At 38.8% G+C, this 26,362-nt stretch overlaps 2 protein-coding genes across 4 annotated transcripts; one reads left to right on the top strand and one right to left on the bottom strand.

The window, feature by feature from the left end:
- Positions 1-1,636: 1,636 nt before the first annotated feature.
- On the top strand, positions 1,637-19,247 carry LOC137935969 (rhamnogalacturonan I rhamnosyltransferase 1). 2 transcript variants are annotated; one of them, XM_068780429.1, is made up of 9 exons: positions 1,637-2,480; positions 3,887-3,954; positions 4,363-4,451; positions 4,539-4,593; positions 5,430-5,719; positions 6,418-6,622; positions 17,793-17,950; positions 18,073-18,378; positions 18,462-19,247. In XM_068780429.1, the coding sequence occupies exons 1-8, from the start codon at positions 2,156-2,158 to the stop codon at positions 18,320-18,322; spliced, it is 1,440 nt and encodes a 479-aa protein (XP_068636530.1). In that variant the 5' UTR covers positions 1,637-2,155; the 3' UTR covers positions 18,323-18,378; positions 18,462-19,247. The 2 variants fall into 2 exon arrangements, with proteins under 2 accessions (XP_068636530.1, XP_068636529.1); XM_068780428.1 differs by having other exon boundaries at positions 4,539-4,692; positions 18,462-19,246.
- LOC137935970 (fructose-bisphosphate aldolase-lysine N-methyltransferase, chloroplastic) lies at positions 19,171-25,669 on the bottom strand. 2 transcript variants are annotated; one of them, XM_068780430.1, is made up of 6 exons: positions 25,136-25,669; positions 22,042-22,070; positions 21,669-21,880; positions 20,941-21,063; positions 19,805-20,209; positions 19,171-19,692 (listed from the first exon to the last, which is right to left on the bottom strand). In XM_068780430.1, exons 1-6 carry the CDS (start codon positions 25,654-25,656, stop codon positions 19,480-19,482), a joined length of 1,503 nt encoding a protein of 500 aa, XP_068636531.1. In that variant the 5' UTR covers positions 25,657-25,669; the 3' UTR covers positions 19,171-19,479. The 2 variants fall into 2 exon arrangements, with proteins under 2 accessions (XP_068636531.1, XP_068636532.1); XM_068780431.1 differs by having other exon boundaries at positions 19,551-19,700.
- Between the last annotated feature and the right edge of the window lie 693 nt (positions 25,670-26,362).

Raw genomic sequence — 26,362 nt, 5'->3', positions numbered from 1 at the left:
AATTTCAAAATGGATCCAGGTATGTATCCTGAATCCTAATATTCTAGTGTGATGAAAATTTTGGATTATGATTTAAAATTACGATTTTCTAACAAATCAAAGTCCTCTTTTTTGTTGCATGACTCTTTTCTATTTAGAGGCTCTCTACAGGTTTTTTTTTCAATAGATTCCAACGCAAAGCAAGGGAATGAAGCTCCCTCATTGATATGACCAATGTAGAAAATCCAATATGTTTATTAATGCAGTAAGGTGACTAATCTAATTGAACCTAGGTCAACTAGGTTTAATCTTCAGTTGACAAAGTGATAAGTAATTACACAAGGGGAGAGAAAATCTCCCATATTCTATTGGAGGGTTCCTCATAAGGGAGATAGGGGTGTGAACCTTCGTTTTGTCAACAATAGTAGCAAGGAAGGGGCATGACTCCATGTCTTTGGTATCATATGCTATTGTCCGATTGGGCTCTCTCTCTCTCTTAATACAGGGAGGAAGGAGTTTCTTCCCTTCCCTATTTTGTGGTAGATAGGTGTAAGTAGAGGTGGGCATCGGATAAGGTTTTATGGGAACCAAACTCAACCCGACACAAAAACTCTGGTTTGGGTTTCTAATTTCACCCCGTAGGTCAGAGATGGGGCAGAAAAAAAACCGCCTGACTTTGGGTCGAGGACGAGTTTTTCCAAACCCGACCCACATATGAGACAAATATATAAAATGAGGTTGAGATGGTCGGGTTTACAAGGATGGAACAAAAATGGGTTGGGTTTAAGTTGGGTTTATAGGGACCGAGCGAAGATTGAAGTTACGAGAATGGTGATTGGGTTGGGGTCAGGTTTGATGATTCGGGTTTTGGGGTCGGGGATTGGGTTCTGGTTCAAATTTTGGTACCTATTGAGAGGGGAATGAAACACTTTAAAAAAAATCACACAACAAGAAATTCTCCTTTACATTGACTAACCAAGTTGATTGACCGATCTTAGGAACCATTTAAACTGTCCTAAGAAAACAAATGAGAATCAATTTTCTATTGATTGCTTTTCTCATTAGAAAAAAAATTCTATTAAAAAATTTCTCTTTGATAGATTTTCTTGTGTTTATGACATTCATAGGAAATAATGATAAAATTAGTTGTAGGATTTGGGTTTATGTAATAAATAAATTAATTTTATAAATAACTAAAATAAGGTTTAAGTGAACCACTTTAGTACTTATTAGTTTATTTTTTATAATTTTCTATTGGAATAATAATTTTTTTATCCATTTTAATATTTCTTAAACACAAGAAGAATAAAAAAGATTACTTGGAAAACTTTTCTATCCCCAAAAATAACACAAAAACCTTTGATCAAAGAGAGATTTTTTCCATGAACTTCTTTTTTCTATACTTTCCGGTTATCTCGTACCTTATATATTATTAGCCAGATAGGGGATCGGTCTCCATTAAATCTGGTTCAGCTGGTTTGTCCGATTGAACCGGCCATCTGTAAAAGTTTTGTAACCCCAGATATGAATATATGTAGACATTGATGGGGATGACACGTGCGACGTAGCAGAGCTCGAGTAATCAACCATTTTTAGCAACGAGAGTCATGAAACGCAACCAAAGAAGCCTCCGAGCTGACGGCGAGGAGAGAAACAACAGAGAGCAGAGCACCGTTCCGTTCCTTTACTTGACCAACGCAAGTTAGTTTCGTGAATTCATCATTGCTTCCTCCTTTCGGGAATTTTTCCTTCGAGGAGACCTTTTCCTCTCCGATATTGTGGAAACTGCGGATCGGAATTCGAAACTGCTGGCTGCTGACTGATTTTTCTCAGAACGACAGGGATGGAGAACTCGAGGGGATTTTCCTGATATTCTCTTTGACGCGCTCTACACGACCCTAAGTTGTCGTCACATTGGCAGCAATGGATTAGTTTACCATGGAAGTAGCAATGGGAATGCGTCCTCTGCAGATGTCTTTCTCGCAGAACCTCCATTTTGTTTTGTATTTGCCTTCATTGAAATGGGTCGTCTACAAAGAATAGGGAGGAATACGCTCAGGTTCACGCAAGGAAAAAAAGAAAAATCCCAAATTTTGAAATACAAGCATAGGCGTTTTTGGTGATCTCGTCTGCGTTCGTGCTAAATACCTCTGATTCAGAGTCTTCGAGGTGAAGTATGGGTTGGGTGAGACGGGAAATTGTGGCAGGAGGTATGGAAGTTAGATCTGAGGCTGTTGTATCAGCATTATATGACAAATTGCTGCCATCAATGCTTCCCAGGACTCGCATTCAGATGTGGTTTTTATGCGTGAGCTCATGCATTTTGATATGGACATGCCTCGTTCAGCTACTAGCGAACGGCCAGTTCTGGAGTCCACGTTCACTAAGGAGATGGAACACCGCCTTTAGTTTCGCAGAATCAGGCCACTTAACCAAAGCGAAGTGTTTTTCGCTTCATTCTGAATTGGGCATTCCAGCTACCTCACCCCAGTTTCCCTCGAGTAAGTAGTTTTTCTCCTTCCTATTTTTTCTAAAAAGAAAGTAGCTTCTCTCCATCCCCTGTTTTATTCGTAATTGATTTCACCCGGTCCGTAAGGAGAATAATTCAGCCTCTACGAACTTAATCGCAGGGGGCCTTGTAATATTGCTGCAACATCTATTTCTTAAAAAAAAAAAACGTAACCTGTATGATCTCTACTCTCTAACTTGGGGGAAGTTATTGAATTATACGTTTTCTTGTTATCTGTGTTTACTTATGGGAAACGTTTGAAGACTTTATCTCAATGAATCTTTCATGAATTTCAACTACAAATAAGGTGTCAATTGGGTCTAGTCTTTGAAGGCACTATTTTTCCACCTTAGCATATGGAACTAATTAATAGGATGCTGAAATCATTTTAAAAATTGAGGTTAAAATGCAAAATCCGAACTAATAATTATAGGACCACAATTAGCATTGCCATATGTAATATTGTTCCATGTAAAGCAAGGAGTCTCATGCTTAAGGACAGATAACAGATGGTCTTGAGTGTTATAAACTCAACATCTCCATTGAACCTCGAGGAACTTGGGTTAGAGTATCTCTCCCTAGTGCAATGACAACATCCAAGGCAGCCACCTCTATTCCAGAGAGGTTCACCACGGAATCAAAATTGATGTTGTTAAGGAATAGTCCCACATAGATTAATGAGTATAAAGATCATGAGTTTATTAGTTGGGAAAAAAGTTTCCTAAGTTGACTAGTCATTTTAGGATAGGGCCTTGGACCCAATTTAACATGGTATCAGAGCAGGTTCTCATATGTGGGCATGCACCTAAAAACTATCTACTTGTAGAGCCACAAAAGAGGGTCGACACCTAAACTGCCTACTCCTAAATTATCTACTTATAGAGCCACAAAAGATGGTCTACAATTGATGGGGAGTGTTAAGGAATAGTCCTACATGTATTAGTGAGTACAAAGATCTTGAGTGTATTAGTTGGGAAAGAGGCTTTCTAAGTTGGCTAGTCATTTTTGGATAGGGCCTTGGACCCAATTTAACAGATGTCACAAGTTGTGCTGCTTGGGGATTTTCAATAGAAATCTTCTCTTTTTTATTCTTCTATTATTTCCTTGTTCTCTTTCTTTCTTCTTCTTCTTCTTCCTTTTTTTTTTATTTTTTTTTATTTTTTGCATTTTGGAATCAGTAGTCTTTAACAAGATCGTGAGCAGCCTAGCAAAATATATGCTGCCTACTGCAAGCCGGCTGTGACTTGTTGGCATATAAGTTTGCTCAATCATGTGCTTTTTTTACCTCATAAGAGGCTGTGTTTTTTGAGAACCACCGTGAGTTTCTGGTGCTTTACTCTTTGGCTTTGCAAATATGCTTCTTATGAACTAACCGCTGTCCTCTTTTTTACTCTACAGGGGTCTATAAAAGCAATGGTTATCTTAAAGTGTCTTGCAATGGGGGCCTAAACCAAATGCGTGCTGCGGTTTGTATTTTTATGTGATTCTATTTTTATGTACATTTGGTTTTCGTTGGGTGCAGCAAATCATCCTTTCAATTGGATGATTTTCTTTCCCAAAAAATCAAATTCTTTCAGTTAATTCAACACTTAGACATCTGTGAACAGTCTTCCAGATACACTAGCTAAAGATGGTGTTTTCAGATCTTGTATTACCCTTCGGGTTTGAGAACTCCCCCTCTCTGTTGTATCATGTTATTTGTGATCTTTTAATAGAAATTTCACCAACTTCAAAAAAGAAAATTAGAAGTAGACGTCGAGGCTGGTCAAACTCATCTGACTCAAGTTTTTTTTATCCATCAGCAATGTAGATTAATTCTGCTTCTCTGCTTATGTTATGCTGATACATTAATTGGTGTAACTTTTTCATTTCAGATTTGTGACATGGTGACAGTTGCTCGCCTTCTGAATCTTACTTTGGTTGTTCCTGAGCTTGACAGGACTTCTTTTTGGGCTGATCCTAGGTATTTTTCTTGGATATGGAAAACCTGTGCCACAGGTCTTTGCGTTTCATCTGATGTGGTCCTTTTCTAATGGGGAATTGATTTCAGTGGTTTTGCAGATATTTTTGACGTGAGGCATTTTATTGATTCTTTGAGGGATGAGGTTCGCATTGTTAAAAGACTCCCAAAGAGACTTAGTCAGAAAGCTTCTTTTGTCATGCCTCCTGTGAGCTGGTCAAATGAAACATATTACTTGCAACAGGTCCTAAGTGATACTTGGTGATACATGTCAGCAGAAGTTATAAATTTATTGCTATGTTTCTGTATAAGTTTTAGAGAGAGAGAGAGAGAGAGAGAGAGAGTTATGTTCATTCTAATTAGATTTAAAGCAAAAAAGTGCCTTTCTGGTTGTCTGGTGGTATAAAACTAGTTTGTCTAACCCATAGTATATACACACATACACACGCATGCACATTCTTTTATTCATTCTATTTGATGGCTTAGATGACACTTAGGTTAAATCCAAAAGGCGCTTTTCTGGTTGTCTGGTGGTATAACACTAGTTTGTCTAACCACAGTACACACCCTTCACTGGTGCCACCTGCTTTTAGAGGTGAGGCCTGTGGAAAATTTCTTAAGGTGATTCAGTCATTAAGAGAAGATTGAATGTGAAACAAGTGGTCACCTAGGGATCCATTGGTTAATCCTATTATCACTTAAGAATATATTATGTGAAAGAAAATCCAATCTGTCTAGAGCAATGCTGATATTACGTAGTTGATAAACTATTTCCTTACTCTTTTAATTATTTAATGATAAAAGGGAGATATGATACTCTTTTAGTTTTAAAAATCGAAAAGTTTGGATATAGCCAACCTTCACTAGACTTGTCTGTAGCCTCCTAATATTTATAATCCAAACTTATTTTATATTTTATTAAAAAAATAGTTTCTCACTGTTTGTTTACAAGTGCTTGTGTGTTTTTCCTTTATTTTGCAGATTCTGCCTCTTTTCAATAAATATAAAGTGATTCATTTTAACAAGACAGATGGACGTTTGGCAAACAATGGTCTTTCTGCTGAGCTTCAGAAGCTCAGATGTCATGTCAATTACCATGCACTGAGATTTACTTCTCAGATTGAAGCCTTAGGTAATAAGTTGATACAAATCCTCCAAGAAAAGGGAAGTTTCATTGCATTGCATTTGAGATATGAAATGGACATGTTGGCTTTTTCTGGTTGTACTGAAGGCTGCTCAGAGAAAGAAGCAGAAGAACTCAAGAAGATGAGGTTTGAAGATAACTGATTTATTCTCTTGTTTTTTTTTTTTTGTTTGTTTTTTTTTTGGTTCCATTGAAATTCAATTTTAGAGTCTGATTTCAAGTTCACATACACTCTCATTAAAGTTCATGTGACTGCAAGGTATTAGATGCCATGATGTTGCAGTGTTGGGGCATACAACAGTATTTGTGTGTGTCTCTCTCTCTCTCTCTTCTTCAGAAACTACTTAATTGTCTTAGCATTTTTTCACCATGCTTATGTTTGTCTGATGTGTCTGACATGTCTCTCTTTGCATAATAATAAGGATTTTCCTTTACATGCAAAATATGTCCTTTCATAGGAAATCAACATCTGATTATTTCCTTACAAGTTTCTGTGCCGATTTCATTCAGTTAAATTGTGAACATCTTCTCTCTTTTTGGAAGTCTAGTCTGATTTCTCTGTTGTAGGATATATGATCACATCTGTGCTTTATCTTTACCTCTTCAAATTTTATGTTTATTGTTCATTTTTTTTTTGGAAGATGAAGATAAATTTTATTCCAGCAAGAGCAACTCAATATTATGTTTATTACCTCATTTTTAATGAAGAAACCATTTGTAGTAATCAATTACCTATGTGCTCGTTCTCTTTCTCATTTCTTTCAAAAAAAAAAAAAAAAATCTGTTGTTTAATGTTGTTTGGACTAATGCATGGTTCTCATTCAGGTACGCTTACCCATGGTGGAGGGAGAAAGAAATAGTATCTAAGGAGAAGAGATTGCGAGGTCTGTGTCCTCTCACACCGGAGGAGACTGCATTAGTTCTTCAAGCATTAGGCTATGGAAAGGATACTCTGATTTATATTGCTTCTGGAGAGATATATGGTAGGGAACGGAGGCTCATGACTCTGCGGGCTGCATTCCCACTAACTGTGAGCATTTCTATATCTGTTTATGTTCAATAGTTTCTGTTAGTCTTCTTTTGATTTCTTTGTAGTAGCAACTCAGTTAGCAAGTTTTATTAACTCCTTACCAACTCTAGAAGTGAAGGAAAGCTAATATGAATAACGGAGATCATAAATAAAAACTAGTTTATGTTCTCTACTTTGAGTATGGACATGCAAATGGAAAATGAATAAACCCCCAAACAACATTCACCAACATGTGCGATCAAGGAAACAAATGACGAGACAAAAAATCTTCTACAAATTATTCTGTTTTTTATTTGGCTAAAAGGAGTATGGACTTAGGTTCATCTTATGTGGCTGGACCCAAGTCTCAATTAACCATTAGATTTTAATCTAATAGTTAACATTTCATTCTCTCCACTCTAGCAATTTCTTCCTTCCCACTCTATTCACGGTGTCCCACTCTAAAAGTCGTCTTTTTGAAACCAGTGACTGTGCTCAAGATCATCTGTATCTCATAAATATGATCTTCTTTACTTTTCTTCCTCTTCGTTTACCCATTTATTATCTCTTCCCACCCCTTCAATTTTGTAATTCTGTTTGTTTTTCAATACTTTCCTTCCAACAAATTTCCCCCTTTCTATCTGTGCTTCATTCTTCTGTATACTATCGTCTTCAATTTTCAGATTTTCTTGATCTCAGGCCTATTGAGTCTTCCTCCTACTTCTGCTGCTTCTTCTTCTTCTTCAAAGAAAAGATTTGCTCAGTCAACAATTGAAGTGCAGATAATCGAATAAAATCTTTTTTTTAAAAAGAAGGAGTGATTTTATTAAGAGAAGGGCTGGGGGGACGGACAACAAATACAGTCAACGGAAGCACAAAGGAATAATAAAAAGCTAGCTGATAGACTGATAGTGCTGGACATTCAAGCCTGTGAGAGTTGTTCCGTCTTTAGCGAGTGTATCAACCTGCCCATTCAGTGATCTGAGAGTGTGGGACCAAGAAATGGTAAGGGGCTTGGTTGGATAAGACATTTCTTCTACGAGATGCAACAGATGCCATGGTGGGGAGGTCCCTTTTTTGCTCGAACTGATGACCATGTGGCAGTCAGCTTCAACAATGATTGGTCCAAGGTGATGGCTTGTGGTGATACAGAGGCCTTGAAGGAGGGTGGTTGTCTCAGCTAGAAGGGAATCCATAACTCCAATGGGGCCTGAATGAGTGAGTATTGTTTCACCATGCATGTTTCTAAATAAACTTCCCATACCCTTTGGCCCAGGGTTTCCTTGCGCACTATCATCGAAATTGAGCTTAATCTGATCCGGGGGAGAAATCCAAGCTACAGTAGAAGGATGGTGGATGAGAAGAAGCTTAGGTATTGTGGACCAAATTCTCATTGATATGCGAGCTCTTATATCGGGTGCATTCTGTGTGGGTTTTGAGCCAGGATATAGTGTGTTTTGTGATTTTCCAGCTTCTAAAACCGGTTTCTTCTTTGTTATCCCTAAAAATTCTATTATTTCTTTCGTTCTAAATGAATTAGGCGGCAACTACCAACAATGAGGTTAGGGGAAAAGAGAACATTGTTTGTAAATTCAGCAAAGGTGGGTGGGAGACGATTATTGAGAGTAAAGAGCTGGAAGATTTTATTCTAGACCTGAGAAGAGAAGCTCCAGTTAAAGAGGAGGTGATCCCCATTTTCATCTACTTGCCCACATAACTTGCAAAGTGTACATGGCTTCTCTTCTAAGCTGTCGTATGTCAAATACTTTTTTTGAATGCATACTAGCTGAAGAAGACCATCTTGGGGGGGCCAAGTAACTTCCAGACCAAGGTCTTAAGCTAAATGGTTGTAGTGGGAAGATTAATTCTAGATTTGAAGAAGGATTTCGCAGTGAAAGTTTCATCCAGTTCCACATCTGAAGGATGAGATCATCCCCTGATCTCCTCAGATATTGTCCCTCAAGAGTAGAGAGTAAATCAATAGCACTTAAAGCTTCCTCATCTTTGAGATTCTGCCTTAATTGAAGATTTCGACCCTTTGTGGTTCGAGACTGATCCATTGTCATTCTTACTTCCTAGTAAGAAGGAAAATTCCAGGAAAGGAAGCTACTAATGGCTTGTCTCTAGGGGTGGGCATCATGTTGTGTTTTATGGGGAACCCGACCCAACCCGAGTTGAAAACCTCAGGTTCGGGTTTTTGGTTTCAACCCAAGGGTAGAGGACGGGGCAGGCAAAAAACTTGCCAGGTTTCAGGTTAGGGACGGGTTTCTCCAAACCTGACTTGAACTTGACCCACGAAGACGAGACAGGGATATAAAATGGGGTTGGGATGGGTCGAGTTTACATGGATGGGGTGGGGAAAAAACCTGCCAGGTTTCAGGTTAGGGACGGGTTTCTCCAAACCCAACCTGAACCTGACCCACAAAGACGAGACAGGGATATAAAATGGGGTTGGGATGGGTCGAGTTTATAGGGATGGGGCGAGGTTGGGTTTACGGGAATGAGGCAGAGATGGGGTTGCAGGGACGATGAGCGGGTTCGAGTTTTGGGAAACCCGGCTTCGACTCAATGGGTGCCCACCCTTACTTATCTCTAGTCCAAACATTAGACCAAAAATCTATGGAATTGCTTGCTCTAGCTCTAAATTTAGTGGCTTCTTGAACTTCTGGTAGGTACTTCAGAATCTTTTTCCTAAGGGGGATAGTTGATTGGCCAAAGAGATAGGTGGTGTTCAAGAAGTGTTATCATACTTGTACTTTGCCACCTGAAGTTTCATCCAAAGGTTGTCCTTTTTGTTGGCAAATCACTAGATCCATTTTGCTAGTAGAGAATTGTTACCTTTGTTGATGCTTCTGATGCCTAGTGCCCCCATTTCCTTGGGGAGGCACACCTTCTCCCATTTCACCAAATGGTGTTTGGCAATGTTTGATGAGCCTTGGCAGCTCAGACTCTACTACTGCAGAACTCTATGGCCTTCTGCACGGACTCAAGGTCTTCTCCAGACATCTCTCCGACCCACTCTGTATTGAAGGCGACTCAACAGTAATCATCAATTGGTGTGCAAATCATGGTCACTCCCCATGGCGACATTGGGATATGTTCAATGAAATTTTTAATTTACTTTCTGGGTTAAATTGTATGTGGAAACACATTCCACGCTCTGCTAATCACTTGGCAGACTCTCAGGCTAAAGCCGGTGTGTCTCTCCAACACTTTGTTGTGGAGCCAAACCCTCAAAGCTAGGTTTGTATTCCCCTTTGTTTATCAATATACGCACTTTCATAAAAAATAAAAAAAATGTTTGACGAACCTTTCCAAAGGAAACGATGCTCCAATACTTCAATTTTCTTGGAGATGCTGGCTGGGCATTTTAAAAGTGACAAGTACTAAAGAGGAAGACCTGCTTGAGTTGACTTGATTAGAGTTAATTGACCCGGCTAAGAGTTTGCCTTTCTTGGTAGTTGATTTTATGAGAATTACATGACTTGACTAGGAGTTTATTTTTCCTAACAATTGGCTTTATTGGAGTTAATCGACCTGGCTACGAGTTTACTTTTCCTTGAGCTGAGCCTTTTATCAAATTTTTCGAGAACACTTGCCCACAACATTTTGGAAGGCTGGTTTAGGGAGAGGCAGCCCAAGGTACATTGTTGGAGGCTCGGCAACATGATACTACAGGATGCTGTCGAACACCCGAACAGATTTAGAGGGGACATGAATGTCATATATTGCAGATTTAGACCATAGATTGATCCGAGATAAGTTCATAGAGGAGCAAAAAGGGCTTTGAGCTTTGTGATTTGTTCAACATTGGTTACTCTGAAGCATGAGGTGTTGTCTGCAAATTGCAGTAAAGCCACGTCAAGATACTGGGTTGCTGTGGTAGGTTGAAGCTAATTTTATGTCTTTTGCACGTTGAACATGTTGCATAAAACGTCTCCAATCAGATTGAACAACATAAGGGAGAGGGGGTCCCCTTATAAGGCCTGCAAGTGCTCTTGAAATAACCATATGGCTTGTCATTTACAAGGACCAAGAAGGTAATTGAAGAAATGCAACTCTTGTTCCACATGCATCATCTTCTTCTGAAGTCCATCTTTAGCAGTACAAAATCCAACAACTTCCAAATGACTTTGTTGAAGGCTTTCTCGAGGTCAATCTTGAGGAGAATATGGGGGAGCCGCTTTTTTTTAAGTGGTCAACCATTTTCATGAGCACAAAGAGCCATATCAAGGACAGCTAACCCTTTATAAATGCACTTTGATTGGGTCAGATGAGATGATGCAGAACTTATGGACCCATGCAATGATTTTATAAGGATTGGGGACAAGGCTGATTTGATAAAACTTGGTGGGGGTGGCAACATTGGTCTTCTTAGGGAGGAGAGCAAAGAATTATGATCCTATGGCTAAGCTAGTTATGCTTTCATCATAGAATTCTGTGAATAATTGGAGAATGTCTTCTTTAAGGAAATGCCAGCCGCTCTGTAGAAGGTGGTGGTGAAGCTGTCAGGCTCTGGGGCCTTTATCTAGGGGCATATTCTAAACAGCTGCTTCGATTTCCTCTACAGAGAAGAGGGATTCAAGTGCTGCGCTCATGGGGCAACTCAACCTATTGAAGACTAAAGTGTAGGGGGTGGGTTTGGCTGGATTATTCTCCTTGTATAGACCTGAAAAGTACTTGACAAACTTGTTTGAGATATCCACCAGGTCCAAGAATGTATCCCCTTCAACGAGAAGTGACAATATCTTGTTTCACCTATGTGGGATGATGTGATGGCGTTAATAAAATCCAAAAATGGTGCTGGATGCAGATACTAATGCATACTAAAAACAAAACAAAGGATCATACAAACCTCTAACCAAAGATAAAAAGACAATAACCTATTAGATGTTTTGTATTAAAATGGTTTTAGAGAGGATCCTGTTCCCAAGAGTATGGAGATAGGGAACTCTAAAGAAGGCTTTTTTAAGTAGGCATGTCTTCATTTGCCAATAACTCTGCTCGAATGGCATCAGATTCTAGTCCTTTTTTTTTTTTTTTTGAAATGATGCTGAATTTTATTATGAGAGCTCAAATGAGCAGATTACAAGAGGGGAAGCCTTCCCAAACAATGAGAGATTGCTGGGAGATTCCGAATTTAGCCAATTTATCAGCCAAAGAATTGACTAATCTAGGAACGAAGTTCCAATTACAATGAATGGATGACACAATGTCAGCAATACAATCAGTGATTGGCCAGTGGCGCCAAGGAGGGGAGCTATCTTTTGAACACCAGCTGATGACAGTCTTTGAGTCGCCTTCGATAATCAGCTTGCCACGAAACCACTCTTTAAAGATTTGGAGGCCGAATAGAAGAGCACTCACTTTAGTAGTATTTGAATCAACAATACCCACTGGCCCTGCATAGGATAGAATAGGGTCTCCACTGCTGTCTCTAAAAACACCACGAGCTCCAGTCGGCCCAGGATAGCCTAAAGCACTGCCATCAAAATTGAGTTTGGTGCAGTCATAAGGGGGAGGATCCCAAGTGGCCTTAACTGGATTCCTACAGGGGCCCACCATGTGCGCGATCAAGCCCCAATTTTCTGGAAGGGAGACGCCCGATAGAGAAGCAAACTCCTTCCTAAAATGTAGCCCACTGCCTAAGAAGCTATATTATCGGGGTTGCTAGCCTTGGAGTTGAATCTCCGGTTGTTTTGCTCGAGCAATATACACCATGGGACATGTGCAAGGCATGCCAAGAGAATTATCTTGCCCAACTTAGGAAGGCATATCCCCATAACCATCTCAAAGGTTCCGAAAAGGTCTTGATGTAACCCCATTTGGAGACCAATCTTCTGAAATATCTTCATCCAAACTTGCCAAGAAAAGTTGCAATGTAAGAGAACATGTTGGACTGTCTCGTCGCACACACCACAAAGGGGACAAGTGCGATTGGGGGCAGTGTAACCTCTTTTATGGAGGTTGTCAGAGGTGAGGATCTGTAACATGATGGCCGTGCACACGAAGAATTTGATTTTACTAGGCACTAAGAGCTTCCATGCCAGGTTTACCTTGTGCTCATGCTTGCTGTAATCTTGTTTTCTAATGTAAGAGTAGGCGGATGCAACTGTGAATCGACCATTAATGCTGGGCTTCCATGTCAGTTTACCCACTGCATACTCACGAATAGTAGTACTGCTGAGTCTAGAGAGGAGAGAGCAAAAAGCCGTAGTTTCTTCATCATTTAATCCCCGACGAAACGTGAGACTCCATGAGCGATCTCTCCAAGAATCAGCCATTGAGCAAGAGAGGTCCCTTGCCACCCTAAAGAGCCCCGAGAAATCCTCAGAGAGGGGGCGAGGGCCGCACCATTCATCTGACCAAAAGAGGAGGGTCCTTCTGTTGCCCGTGTGACAGGAAGTTGTATATCTGAATATTGGGAGGAATTTTTGAATTGATTTCCATATCGGGGATAAGAGGCGAGTAGCGCCATCCTCCCTCCACCAGGCACCCGAAGGTTGAAGATAGAACCTGACCATATCGCCCCACAGGCTGTTATGCTTGATGTTGAAGTTCCAGATCCATTTGAGCAAAAGGGCATTGTTCATCTCCTTCGTAGACCGAATGCCTAAACCAACCCGATTGCGGGGCATGCAAATATCCTTCCAACTCACCAAATGATATCTGAAGGTGTCCTCTGATCCTCTCCAGAGGAAGCGTCGACGAATGGCGTCAATCCTGTTGCAAACGGAGGTCGGACAGTGCATGAATGATAATAAATAGTTTGGCAGTCTTGCCAAACAAGACTTGAGGAGAGTGAGTCGCCCAGTAGTTGATAAAAACTTGCCTCTCCAAGTAGTTAATCTTTTTTCAAATTTCTCAATGAGGGGGGACCAAAGTGTCGCCGAAGGCCAAGAGTCAAAGAGTGGTAGTCCAAGATATGTAGTTGCAAATTTCCCACTGAGCACCCCAAATAGTCGGCCATACCTTGAAACACCGGTGAGTCGATATGATAGCCTAGGATGGTGGTTTCTTCCAGTTAATATTCTGGCCAGAAGCCAATTCAAATAGTCCCAATACGGCACACAGTTTTTGGATCTAATCCATAGTACCAACCCCAAAGCAAATTGTATCGTCTGCAAACTGAAGGATCGACACATCAAAGGCTGCACAGTCCGTCGTGGGGAGGAGCCAACACAGATTTATCAGATTCTAGTCCTTAACCATGTAAAAACTGAGCCACTTGCATCTGATTTTCTTTCTTCCTCAAAGCCTCTACATCAACAGTAAAAAGATGATAGATTCTGATTTCCAAGAAGAACAACCTGCATCTCACCAAAGTAATCCATGACACTTACTCCCACGCATTATAGTATAATATCGAGAATACATTTCATAAATCCCTGATAGATTACTTTGATGAGAATAAACAGAATCTAGAGTTGTCCACATTCCTTTAGTAGTTTTATAAGTCATAATTTGTGAGCCAATTTGGGCTCCACTCTATTGACAATCCAAGTCATGACTTGATAATTATCTGACTCGTAGTCTTTATTTATCGGGATTGAAGGATCATCCCTAATATATTTAAGCTTTCTTTTAGCCCCAAGATACATCTCAACCAAGTTAGACTAGTAAACATAATTCGAACTGTCAATTTTACCGATGTAATCTGAATTGAAGTAGAATCTTTACTCTCAGATTTTTGGGAATCTCTAGCAAGGGTAACGACTTTACCTTGATCTGCCAGTATACAATCTTTCACCAATTGCAGTCACCAACAGCAAAGGCATGAAATTATAGGTTTTGCGCAAACAATAAAACTTCTCTAGGAGCAGGAAACCATGGAAGATATGCAAGTTGACGATCAAATAACCAATCGACCAGCACTGAAACAAGTATTAGGCACTTAAAACAGCCCACTATACCCTATTAGTATCGACCGCACAAAATTGTACTGTAACACCACCAAAAAGAGTAAAACAGATCCCTTGCAGGTCTGCACATATAAGAAAATCCACAAAAGGGCAATTACATACGCAGAAGATGGGTACAACACATACTGTAAGTGCTTAACAGCACATTAAGCCATGAACCAAGGTTCTAGCGGAAAAAAAATTGGAACTTTAAAGACATTCAGAACAGAAAATTAAAGAATCTTTCCCTATAGGAGTCATAGGTACTCGAAAGTAGGACAAAAGGTGATACTTGAACTCCCTTGGACCTACTGCTTTGATACCATGATAAAAAGTAAACAAAAGAAGTCTTGAAGCAAACTAGGAGAAGATAGATGAAGGGATGAAGAAGATAGTATTGAAAGAGACAAAGGGAGAAGGAGAGAAAAGGTGCAAGGGCCAGCACCTCGTTAGAAGCCTAAACTCGGCTTCTCACCCTATTTAATTAAGCAGCTTAAGTAAAAATTACAGGAATTGACCATATTGCCCATCTAGCACTAATTTATGTAAAAAAGCTAATTAAAACTGCAAACAACCCAAACAAAAAATACCCAAGTAACATCCCATCACTTGACCTGACCTAAGTAACTAGAGGGACCACTAGTACACATCTAAAAAGATAATGATACCCCTGAACTCCAACAGGAATATTTGGGAATAAAGGAACCAATGGACTTTTGAAGGTAAGCAAAGTAGGTTGGAGGTGTCATTGAAGCATCCACCCATTGTGTCTTCTTTTGGGTAACTAAACGTCGTGACAATTCCCATCTCCCTAGTGTTGTTATAAGGAAAAACTGGAAGGTAGTCAATTATCAATTCTTTGGACTGTATGATCCCAACCTGGCCTCCTGGATCCCTCCTCTTGTGGGATGTTTAAAGCTCAATTTTAATGGTAGGTCATGGGGCAACCGAGGTTTAGCTGGAAAGGTTGGCATGCTTAGGAACTTCTTAGGTAGCATTCTTCTTGCTTACTCTACTCCATTTGGTTGTCAGGATGCTATCATGGTGGATTTGAGAGCCTTACTACAAGACATCCAACTCTATGTGTGAAGGTTCACCACCCCTTCAATTGCTGATGGGGATTCTTCGATTGTCTTCCACTGGCTAATGGAAAAAGCACCTCTTGGGCCTTTTTTTAATGTATTTTGGTGAAATTGAGGACTTGCATAAAAACATGAGTATTTCTTGGCAGCACTGGTAGCACACCCCTTGAAGTGCCAACAACATTACTGATACTTCGGCTTGGAAGGGGGTTCCCCTACATTCTTTGCTATTGGAGTCTCGTTCCCCTTCTGACATTCCTTGGTGCTTCTATTGGGGGATTTAGTTTCTTTGTTTTTAGCCTCTGTTTTGTAGTTTTTTTGTTTGTACAATTACCTCCCTTGGGAGCCCTCTTCATCGTTGTCAAAAAAAAGAAAAAAAAAAGAAAAATTTCACTATTGAAAAAGAAAAAGAATCTAAACAGTTAAGGAGGTGCTTCTTCTTCTTCTCTCTCTCTCTCCTTATATATACATGTTAGAAAAGCTACCGAAGGTTATTTTGAATACATTTAGTTTAGACAGACTAAGCTTAACTAAGATAGTTCTAATTTTTTTTTTTTTTTTTTTTTTGAGAAATTAACTAAGATAGTTCTACCCATTCAATTCTTTTGAAGTGATAACAATAGTATCTTTTCCATTCGAACTGCTAATTTCCCTTGATAGAGTATAAACTTCATTGGAATCAGCCATAATCAAACAGTCAAAATTAAGCAATTATAGCTTTAGGTAACAAATCTGGTGCAAAAGGTAGGTGGGACCCACTTCTAGAAAATTAGGGTTTTTTTGCAATTTTTTCTAAACCCCAAATTGACACAATTTCCACCAGTAAAGGGTGGATATGCACTCAGAAATCACAAATCTGTCTTAATTAGGGTTGGCATCATCATCCAAAGTGATGATGCAGTCAAGAAGTTCAGTATTGGGCTATGCACCAAGTAGAAGTGGATATCATAGACAACTGCACTTAAGTGCAATAGAAACCAACAACCCTAAGGTTTTGGACGGAAGGGAGAAGAAAAACTGATTTTTGTTGAACCAGTAGGGCACAAACCTTGAGATCTCTTCTTCTAGGATGATGCAGACTTCAATGAAAGAGAAAAAAAAACCCAAATTACAGGCTCCCAACTATGATTCGCTGCTCTAATACCATGTCAAAATGTAAAATAAGAGGAGAAAAAAGGAGAAATTAAAGAAGAAAAGAAGGGAGAAGAAAACGGGGAAAGCGACTCTTTGAGAGAAGTCTCGACCCCCCTTCTATTTATTATGTGAGATTGGGAAAAATTACAAATATCCCCCGACATACTTAAATCACTTAAGCCCTTATATCTCCCATTCTACATAACTATTACATGAAATTAAGTCCTGAGACATAATACAAATTGTAGAATAAGATGGTGTAGAAATCAGAAACATCTATAGATGCAAAATGACCAAAATACTCTCTTCAGTAGATTTTCTAACTATACACATTTTTTTTTATGAGAATCTATCTGTTGGTTGCCTGACAAGGAATATGAGTCTAAAAAATAGAGCTGATGTTTTTTATCGATTGGACCTCTAATTGTCTGTGAAATGCGTGATTCCAAATACAATCCACTGTATAATTGGAATTTGGCACAGCAATGCACCAACTAATCACATTTGATGATGTATAGATGAACCGAAATATTGACTGGCACAAGTCAAACAGGAGCAAACAGAATATGTTGTTTATTGATCGTATCTTTTTGTCATTCTTTTGGATGTTCAGTGAGTTTGATGGGCCCCATTGGCTCAAGTATCTTAGCTCAGTTGACAAGGTGAACCTGATGGAAGGATGTTTTGGATCGTTCATTTTTTAAGGCCTTTCGTGTTGACTTGGATGGCTTAGGACCCCAAATCTGGTAACTTGACCAGCGAGGACAATATTCAAAACAGCGATTGAAAGCAAAACCATATGTACTAGCCTAAAGTCAGTATATATATATTTACACAAAGATATCAAGAGCCACTATTAACGGTCAAATTTTCTTGACTAGTGGTTGCAATTTAACCTGGTATTAGACCCCTTAGATTTATTGTATTCTTTTGTCTTAATCATGGGAATGGTATAGGCTGAAGATTTTAGTTTTGCGTAAGTTCCTTTTCTTCTGTCCTTTTAATGATAGATCTCTCTTTTAGTGGATAATCATCAAGAATCTCGTTTGGTTGATGATCCAATTTTGTTTGCAGGTAAAGAAGGAGACACTGTTGGGTCCCAAGGATTTGAAACATTTTCAAAATCATTCTTCTCAAATGGCAGCACTGGACTACCTGGTTTCAGTTGGCAGTGACACCTTTATTCCTACATACGATGGGAACATGGCTAAAGTTGTGGAAGGCCACCGGAGGTGTTTGCTCATTTATGTTTTTACTTCTCATTTCCACATACCTACACTTGTGTACAATTTTATGACATTTTTGGTGCTATTTATTTTATTTGGACGGTCGTTGAAAGCTGATTGCTTTGCAGATACCTTGGATACAAGAAGTCTGTGTTACTTGATCGTAGAAAACTCGTAGAGCTGCTCGATTTGCATAGGAATGGCACAATGACTTGGGATAAATTTGTCATTGCTGTTCAAGAAGCTCACACAAACAGGATGGGACAGCCGTCTCTCAGAAAAGTCATAGTTGACAAGCCCAAAGAGGAAGACTATTTCTATGCAAATCCTAGTGAGTGTCTCTGCAAGACAGCGGCTTGCCATGCCGTTGTATTTTGACAAGGTGCTTGAGTGGTTGATCCCGTTGTTAATATATCCTGGGCATTTCTGAAAAGGTGGTGTTTTTATATAGATTCTAACCAGTTATCAGTCTCACAAATTTTGTTCACATCTTAATTTTTTTATTCCACTGATACAGCTGACCGCCGGTAGTTGAAGAGTTCAATTGGCATTTTTACCACACACCAATTAGTTCGCTTGATTTCCAGCGTGACCTAATTGAGCCAATTGCAAGATATGGATGCTTGATTTACATTCTTGTATTCAGGTGGTGATCAAGTTGGCCATCCAACCATGGTGAAACGCAATGCAACCGGCGGGCCTGGATTTCGCTATTGCAATTGCTGACAAAAAGTATTTACTAAGCGAACACGGTATATGCTGCTGCACTCTGGAGTTGCTCCACTTTGAAAGGGTTGACCAGTTTTTCAATCAAAACTGTTTAATTAAGCTGGTTTAGTCCGTTGGGTAACGAAATAAAGCTTAATTATTTTTTCAAAAGAAAAAAGAAAAAAGAAAAAAAAACAGTTAATTGGAGAGGGATTTTAATTCATTCATTTTCTTATTTCTTTTCTCAGATTAATCTGGGAGTATATGCTAGGATTATTTTCGTTATTCTCTCTTCTCCTTTTTGTTTTGGCTTCCGAATCTGATCAGATAATTGGACCACAGGAGCTCCGAACTTTTTTGGACAATGAAGAAATATTCTGGTTCTCTAAGCCGTGAGTCCTCTGATGATGTTCATTGGGACAGGCTTCTTGTTGGCCTTCGTTAACTATAATTGATTGCATTTAGAAGTCTAATGCAAAAAAATATGCTATCAAGTGTATTTTATGATTCGTTACCCTTTCATCCTTGTATTAATTAACCTTTTGCTTGCAATAAAATGCCAGTGAATCTTGTTTTTTTTTTTTTCTTTCTTTTTATCCCTGTTTCTTAGCTAGTCAAAGGATTGCTTGAATAGAAGCCTAATTCGTTGAAATGATCAAATGTCGCCTCATAGCAACGAAAGATGGAACTTGGTCAACAGCCACTGCCCTAACCGTGAGAACTTCATCACATGTTTCTGTGAAGAAAATTAACAGAAATCTTCTACCTTCTTTCTGAGGACATTTTATAGATCATTCTCGCATGCAAAAATTACTTTTAAGACCAACTTAGGATTCCCAGAAAATAATATCACCTTGCTCTCCAACCAATCCTAATTGTTTAAGTCTCCTCTCTTGGTAGTATTCCAGCTCATCCAACTCCTTTTCCCTCTCTCCAAATATTTTGTCAATCTGTTGCAGCACCTTCTTCTCTCCCACTCTTACCCCAACAGCTATTGCAAGCCTTGGGTCCAGAATCCCATCTTCCAACAGCCTTTCGTCCTGCAAAACTTGGTAGGATTGACATCTTAATAATTAAATGGGAAAATTTGGGGTTGGTCGTACTTACACAGTAAATCAGTCTCCCATTCTTCCTGAAAGAAATTTTGCTTACCTCCTCAATGGTTGTGTGAAAGCTGGAAAGTGCAGACTTGCAGGCATCTCGAACAACTCGGCATATCAACTCCTCATTTCCACGGCTTACAGAAAGTTCAAGATGACCCCAAACTGAGTTTCTGAAGATGGACTCTAAAAGAAATGCATCAGTTCCGCCAAGGGCCACCAACCTTAAATATGGTAGCAAAGATGGTGGAAGAGAACTGCCAAGTACTATGTCAAAATATGCATTCTGTCCAAGGCCATTAGATTCTGCAATGTCAAGCTTGTCTCCAAAAAAGGGGTCTGATTCAGAAATCTCTAAGGTCAGAGTATATGTATTGCGATCAGATCTGGATTCAATAAATCCATAGTCAAGTGCTAACTCAGCATTGCTCTTTTGGAGGTCGTACTGAATGAAAACCTGTTAGCAACCCATAATATATCATCAGTCACTATGACTTGCGTCACTATAGATTGCCGATACATCAGCAGTCATGACAAGTGTCACTGGCTTATCAATAACAAAACTCTTCAGATTATCGACTACAGTAGTTGATGAATGAAAAGTGTTTGTTAGAAAAACAAATTAGCATCCTCCACTTTGTTGTATGCGATGTTGGGAACATGAAATTCATACACAATCAACAAGAAAACATGCTTCCAGGCCTATTTTGCATAGCATGAATGACATTGGTCTATTTTCTTGTGTCTGGAATTGGTCTCAAATTCCTATAAAAGAGGACATCTGGAGTAACTCTACAGTTTTCTCCTTCTTCATCTCTTTTTTTTCTTTTTTAATCTTTTTCCCAACATGGTATCCGACAATTAGGTCTCATCACAGTTCTTTTCACCCTTTGTTTCAGAGAGGTGGAAGGGAAAAAGTGAAAGAATTAGGGAACAAGTGCTCCTTAATTTTCTCCATATGTTTTTTTCCTCTTCCTTTCTTTTCTTCTTCTTAGTAACATATGACAGTAAACTAAATGAAATTAAAGTTATGTCCCTTATGTTTTGAATACTCCATTTTAGTCCTTATTTGAGAAAAGCAATACTTTTTTAAGGGAGAGAGGTAGAGAAAAAAATGGAAAGGAAAAACACAATCAGCACTGAATGGGCACAGTGTCCCTTATAGTAGCAAGAATCTGGCAGTTATACCTGTTCACCGGCTTTAACAGAAACTGGTGTGCGTAAAGAAAACACAAGCTCCCTAGAGAAGATACCGGTTCCTTTAATCTGCCAAGAAGAGTCTTCAGTAATGATGCTGGAGGAATGGTTAACCTGGACATGCCACATTGATATAGAAAATATACATAAGTAGATAAAGCACAAAAAATTCACTGAAGGAAAGCAATAAGGAAAAACTTGAATCAACCTACTTCACTAAAGGAAGCAATAAGGAAAACTTAAAAACTCACTAGTAGGTAGGTTATTCAGCTGCTTAACCTTATGAAATTGCCACAGCTAAGTTTTAGTAACCACCCTCAAATTCTCCCAAATGAAAAGGCAATTTTAATTCATTTTCTTCATCAATAGTATGCAAAACTTGACTTTAATTCATTTTCTTCATCAATAATATGCAGAGCACTTCTATATTAGCAGTTCTGGCTCCGCACATATGGATACAGCAGTTTTGCAATTGCCCCAAAACTGGGATGCTGAAATCAGCCTTGCAATTGTCAAGTTCATTAAGTTCCTCACAATAAGTCCTAAAGCTCCTGTGTCTTTTGCAATTACTTGAAAAGGAGAAAGAGGTGTTATGCAGCTCTAAATTTTGGTTCTCATAGCTACTCTAAGCATAAACGGGTCAAGATTTATGCCTTGTAATGACTTTAAACTGAATGAAACTACCACATAATTGGAAAAAAAAAATGAATAAGTCTTACAAGATCTGCCAGGGGAATGAGAGCAAGCTTTTCACCACGAAGTTGAGAAAATGTTCTTGATCTGATTATGCCAAATGCCCAGAGGAAATCATCATATGATATTGAAGATGAAAACAGATGGTTGTGACGAAGTATGACTTCCTCCTCAGCTTTAAGAAATTCAGTTAGTACATAGTCTCTGGCACTCAAGTTTGTGCGTGATAGTTGGGTTCCTGCAGCAAATTCAACAAAATAAAAACTGAAAAATCCACACCACATAAATAAACATATAAGATCTACATGTTTAAATCTGACTAAAATAAGAACCCAAGAACTAGTAGGGTAGTTTAAACCAATTAATCTAGATAACAAATTATGTTGGACAAGTACTAACCTTGTAGTTCAGAAAGCTCCTCTTCTGACCTGTACTGAAAGCATGAAAATGAGATTTAATAACAGCAGTGCAGTGACTTATCTTTTCATATTGTAAAATAATAAATTAACCTAATTTCTAAAAACAACTACAAGAGGGTTTCAAAAATAAATAAAAAAGTATAAGAATCCACATCTACTCTGGGTCTAGGATGAAATTCCAGATAGATCTTGTAGGTGGCTAGTGATCTTGGCATTACCATCCGTCTAAGTTGGGCCAGCACCTCCCAAAAAATGATTAGCCAGAGTTAGGATTCCCAATTATAAGCATGGAAATCTTTTCAAGCCGAGACCAATATGAGACTATTCACCCACTCACAACAACTCATACTCTTAAACAACTAGCCTAAGACGTAGAGCACATGTGTGCCTATAGAAAGGTGGACTATTTGCTCAACAATCTCTCCTCTCATGTCCAGGCTTAAACAATTAATTTGCCTCAAGATGTAAATAATATACATGTACACCATGCAGAATAAAAACATCACCCATATAGAAAACAGAGACAGGTTCGGGTTGCCTCTGGTACCATGCCAGATTTGGATCAGTTCCTTTAAAATGACTAACTTAAGAAGCTTTTCGCAACTACTATGCACAGAATTTGTACAAGCCCAAAGCAATGTGGGACTATTCTCCTACACACACTAACTCTCACTCTCAAATAACTAACCTCAATGTAGATCACATGTAGACTGCCAACAAATGTACAGTAATCAATTGGGTAAGTTTTTTCCACAAGAAGATGTTGACGTGAAGCAATCTATAACTGCCACCAAATTGCCTTCAACAAGAGTTGAGGACTAGAGAAAGGTATCCTTGTAAAATTGTAGCCCCTATACAAGAGCTCTCAATCCCACCTTTGTAGTATTATAATGGCCAAAATATACAACACAGATGTTCCCAGCCAAATCAAGAATAACCATGAGCTCCTTAAGGTGGCTCTCTACAAGAAGCATCAACTCATAAGGAGTGGGAATATTGTGACTCAAGAAGGAAGAAATTTACATATGCCAATTCTACGTAATAATGTCACAAGGTAGATAGCACTGCTTATGAAAATTGCTTGTCTCATATCCCTTGGTGAAATTTTTTGTCGCCTATTCTCTCACCAAAAATGTAGCTAGTCACACCATGATATGGTGACTATCGTCATTTTTGTTCTTCCGAAAAAAATATGCAATAGTCGTCAAACTCTATGACTCTAGGAAACTTATATATTCTGTTTGTACCAGTCTTATAAGATTCAGACCAAACTGACAGGGGGAGGAGTCCCTGCCCTTGCTGCTATTGACAGTGAAGGAAGTAGAGCTCCTCCCCCATCACTGAAAATAAGCAGGGGAGGAGGGCGGAGTCTCGCATCTCCTTTGTGGAAGAAGAGGCAAGAACTCCCACCACCACCCCCAACCCCCAAGGCCTTTTGAAAAAATAAAGTGTTTATAGAATTGACTCAACCTAGAAATTAATTAAAAAAATGTTAGCATGAGAAAAATACACAGAATATTCACTTCAATTCACTCACATAAAAAATGAGAGTGCATATCACCTTGTTGGAATTTTACTTTGATAAAAATAATTTCAAGTAAAATGAAATGGTATAGTGCTATAGGCAATCATAGCTTCATGTTTCGTCTATGACCCTACACTTTCAAATTTGGCAGAACAAACTCAAAATAGTACTTAGACTTACATAATGTAAATGATCCTAGAGTCCAGTGCATTCTCCCCTTCTCTGAGGGACTATAAATTACCCCTAGAATCCACGTTCATTTTCCCTTTCTCTATATGTCAGATCAAAAGTTTAAATTTCTAATCAAATATACAAATATCAAATACATGCTGACATTGTAAAGAGATAATATTTAATTTTTTATTTAAAAAAAACTAAATAAATAATTTTATTTGTAAGATAAAATAGGTCTCGCTTTTTTTTAATCATTAAATTTTGAGAAAAGGCTCTATATCCATAAATACCCTTAAAGATAAGGTCCTTAAGTGTCGGATGCCTTATCTCAAGAAATCAGTTTGCTTCTTATCTATGTGGCTCTTCTTATTCCCAAGTATTAAAACATAAAAAAAAAAAACTAAAATTACACATCATGCTTTGTGGAGGAGAAAATAGGTCCTATAAGGAGACCCATTTCATAATTATAAAAGATATGATAAAAGAAAAAATCAAATATAATTTCTACATATATGCTATCTTTGCTAGTTTTATAGTCCATAACCATCAATATTCACATGCTTAAACTTAAAAGCCATTAATTTCCCTAACATATATTGCAGAGAAACCTTACCTCTCCTTCCTATTGGTCTATCTTAACATAGAAGAGAGTATATCTAATAAAATTTATATCTGCTTGTATTAGAATAAATCCTTTTTCATTTTAATTATTTTACTTTATTTGATACCACTTATTTCGTAAAGTTAAATAATTTTTCACTTTTACCTAAAACTTTTTTTTCTTTATAGGATATAACTCTCTTTTTAGTCGGTAAAGAACAGACCCAAAGATGAAGACAACACAGTCCATTGTGATAGGACCAAATGGTTACAGAGAAAGGGTAAGAAGATTGTGTCTAGCCAGCTCAGCAGCCAACAAAGACATGACCAATGAAGCTGTGTAAATAGATATGACCTAAAGCAACAAAATTTGCCCCGCCGCCAAGTTTGTGTACTCTGTTCTGTGGTTTCGGATTTTGGTAGCTACTCATAATTCTTACATCCACTTTCTTAAAATCATAAACTAATTGCCACTTCTACTTGACATAAGGTGGTAAGTTTCGTAAATTGTTGGTTATACATCAAATTTTCTGAATTTTCGCAGCAGGGCAAGGATGTAATGCCAATGGTATTCCAGAACTATTATGTACATTACTGTAAACTATAAGTACATGCTAACAGCCATAATCAAAGCCGTAAAAGGGTACTGGGGAAAGCTTCCTGACTGTGAAACTCAAAAGTATAGTCTCCATGCATTCTATATCTAATTTGTTCGAAGCTAAAAGATATTCAATAAGAAATAAGTAAAGCGAAAGCAACGTTGAATTTCACTCACCAGAAAATGGTAGAATTGGTAGCGCGTGGCAGGACATCCAAATAGCATCGCCAGGGGGAATCAACTCTCGTCCTCTCATACAGGAGGAACAGCGCTATAGAAACCCAGGGCTTCAGCTGTTCGCATACCCTCCCGATTTCGGAAGCGGCTACTGTATCAGGAGTAATCCACAGCTTTTTGGGCACTTCAAGCACGACCTCGTTCCGTGATAAGTTCTTCTGGGCCACCAAGCCAAGCCTTTCCGGAACAACTGCCGGCTTTACAGCTGAAGACGAGGAGGACACGGCCCCTTTATCGCAGAGCCATAGCCATAGGTTTTCGATGGCTGCAGCAGCATTTGGATGGTCCGGTGAGTCATTGAAGGCGTTTACAGCATTGACGGGCCTGATGAGATAATGGAGGTTCCTCGCCCTTCTCCTCTCGACAATACAAGAAAAAGGTTTGACAAGGGTAAGGGGTTTCGTGTCTGAGAGGGAGAGGAGAGGAGAAAAAGATGAAGCCAGGAACGAAAGAGAAGCCATGGGATGGCTCTGCCTCCGGACTCAACTGAAAAAATAGACTGGACAAGAGTGGATAAAGAAGCAGTAGTTTGATTGTCGTACCGATAAGGTGGCGTGGGAAACGGCTAGGGATGGGTCCCAGTGTGATACGTGTCAAATTTTTGTTGCGTCTTAAGATGCAACCTGTCTTCTTTTCTTAGAAGTTCAACCGGAGGGAGAGAAGTAACGCCCGATTCCTCCCTCCCTCATCGGTTTTTTCGGTGGCCTATTACTACACCGGACTGTAATCTATATACATAATACCCGGAGGATATGTGAAGGTAAAAATAATTTAATTACCAAGAATAATTAATAGAAGTGAACGGAGTAGTTTATTTATTTTCATTTCCGCTCAATCTAGTGTAAAACGAGTAAAAATTAATTTTGATCCTAAACCTAGTTCATTCACTCTCAAGAGAGCATCCTCTTATCTTTCGACATTCCCCTCTATCATCTTCTTTCTCCATCCTTTTTGCTTCTTAATCCTCATCTCTCTAATTTCGCTCTTTGCCAACTCATTGTCTCGCTATCTTGCCTAACCCTCTAGCTGCCTCGCTGTCTCAACTCTTCTTTTTCTTCCCCCTCTTGCCGTCCAAACCCTCTGCCCCTTTTCAGTTTATTATTAAACATTTTTTTCAATGAATTATTTTATCATGGTTTTAAAATTATTAACCTAAATACCCTCTAT

The sequence above is a fragment of the Aristolochia californica genome, unplaced genomic scaffold (assembly GCF_029961685.1).
Source record: "Aristolochia californica isolate CCGP_79_NKW_82.1479 unplaced genomic scaffold, dmAriCali1.0.hap1 SCAF_7, whole genome shotgun sequence".
NCBI classification, from domain to species: Eukaryota; Viridiplantae; Streptophyta; class Magnoliopsida; order Piperales; family Aristolochiaceae; genus Aristolochia; species Aristolochia californica.
Note: the sequence above shows the minus strand (reverse complement) of the source record. Positions and strands in the feature narration are given on the sequence as shown.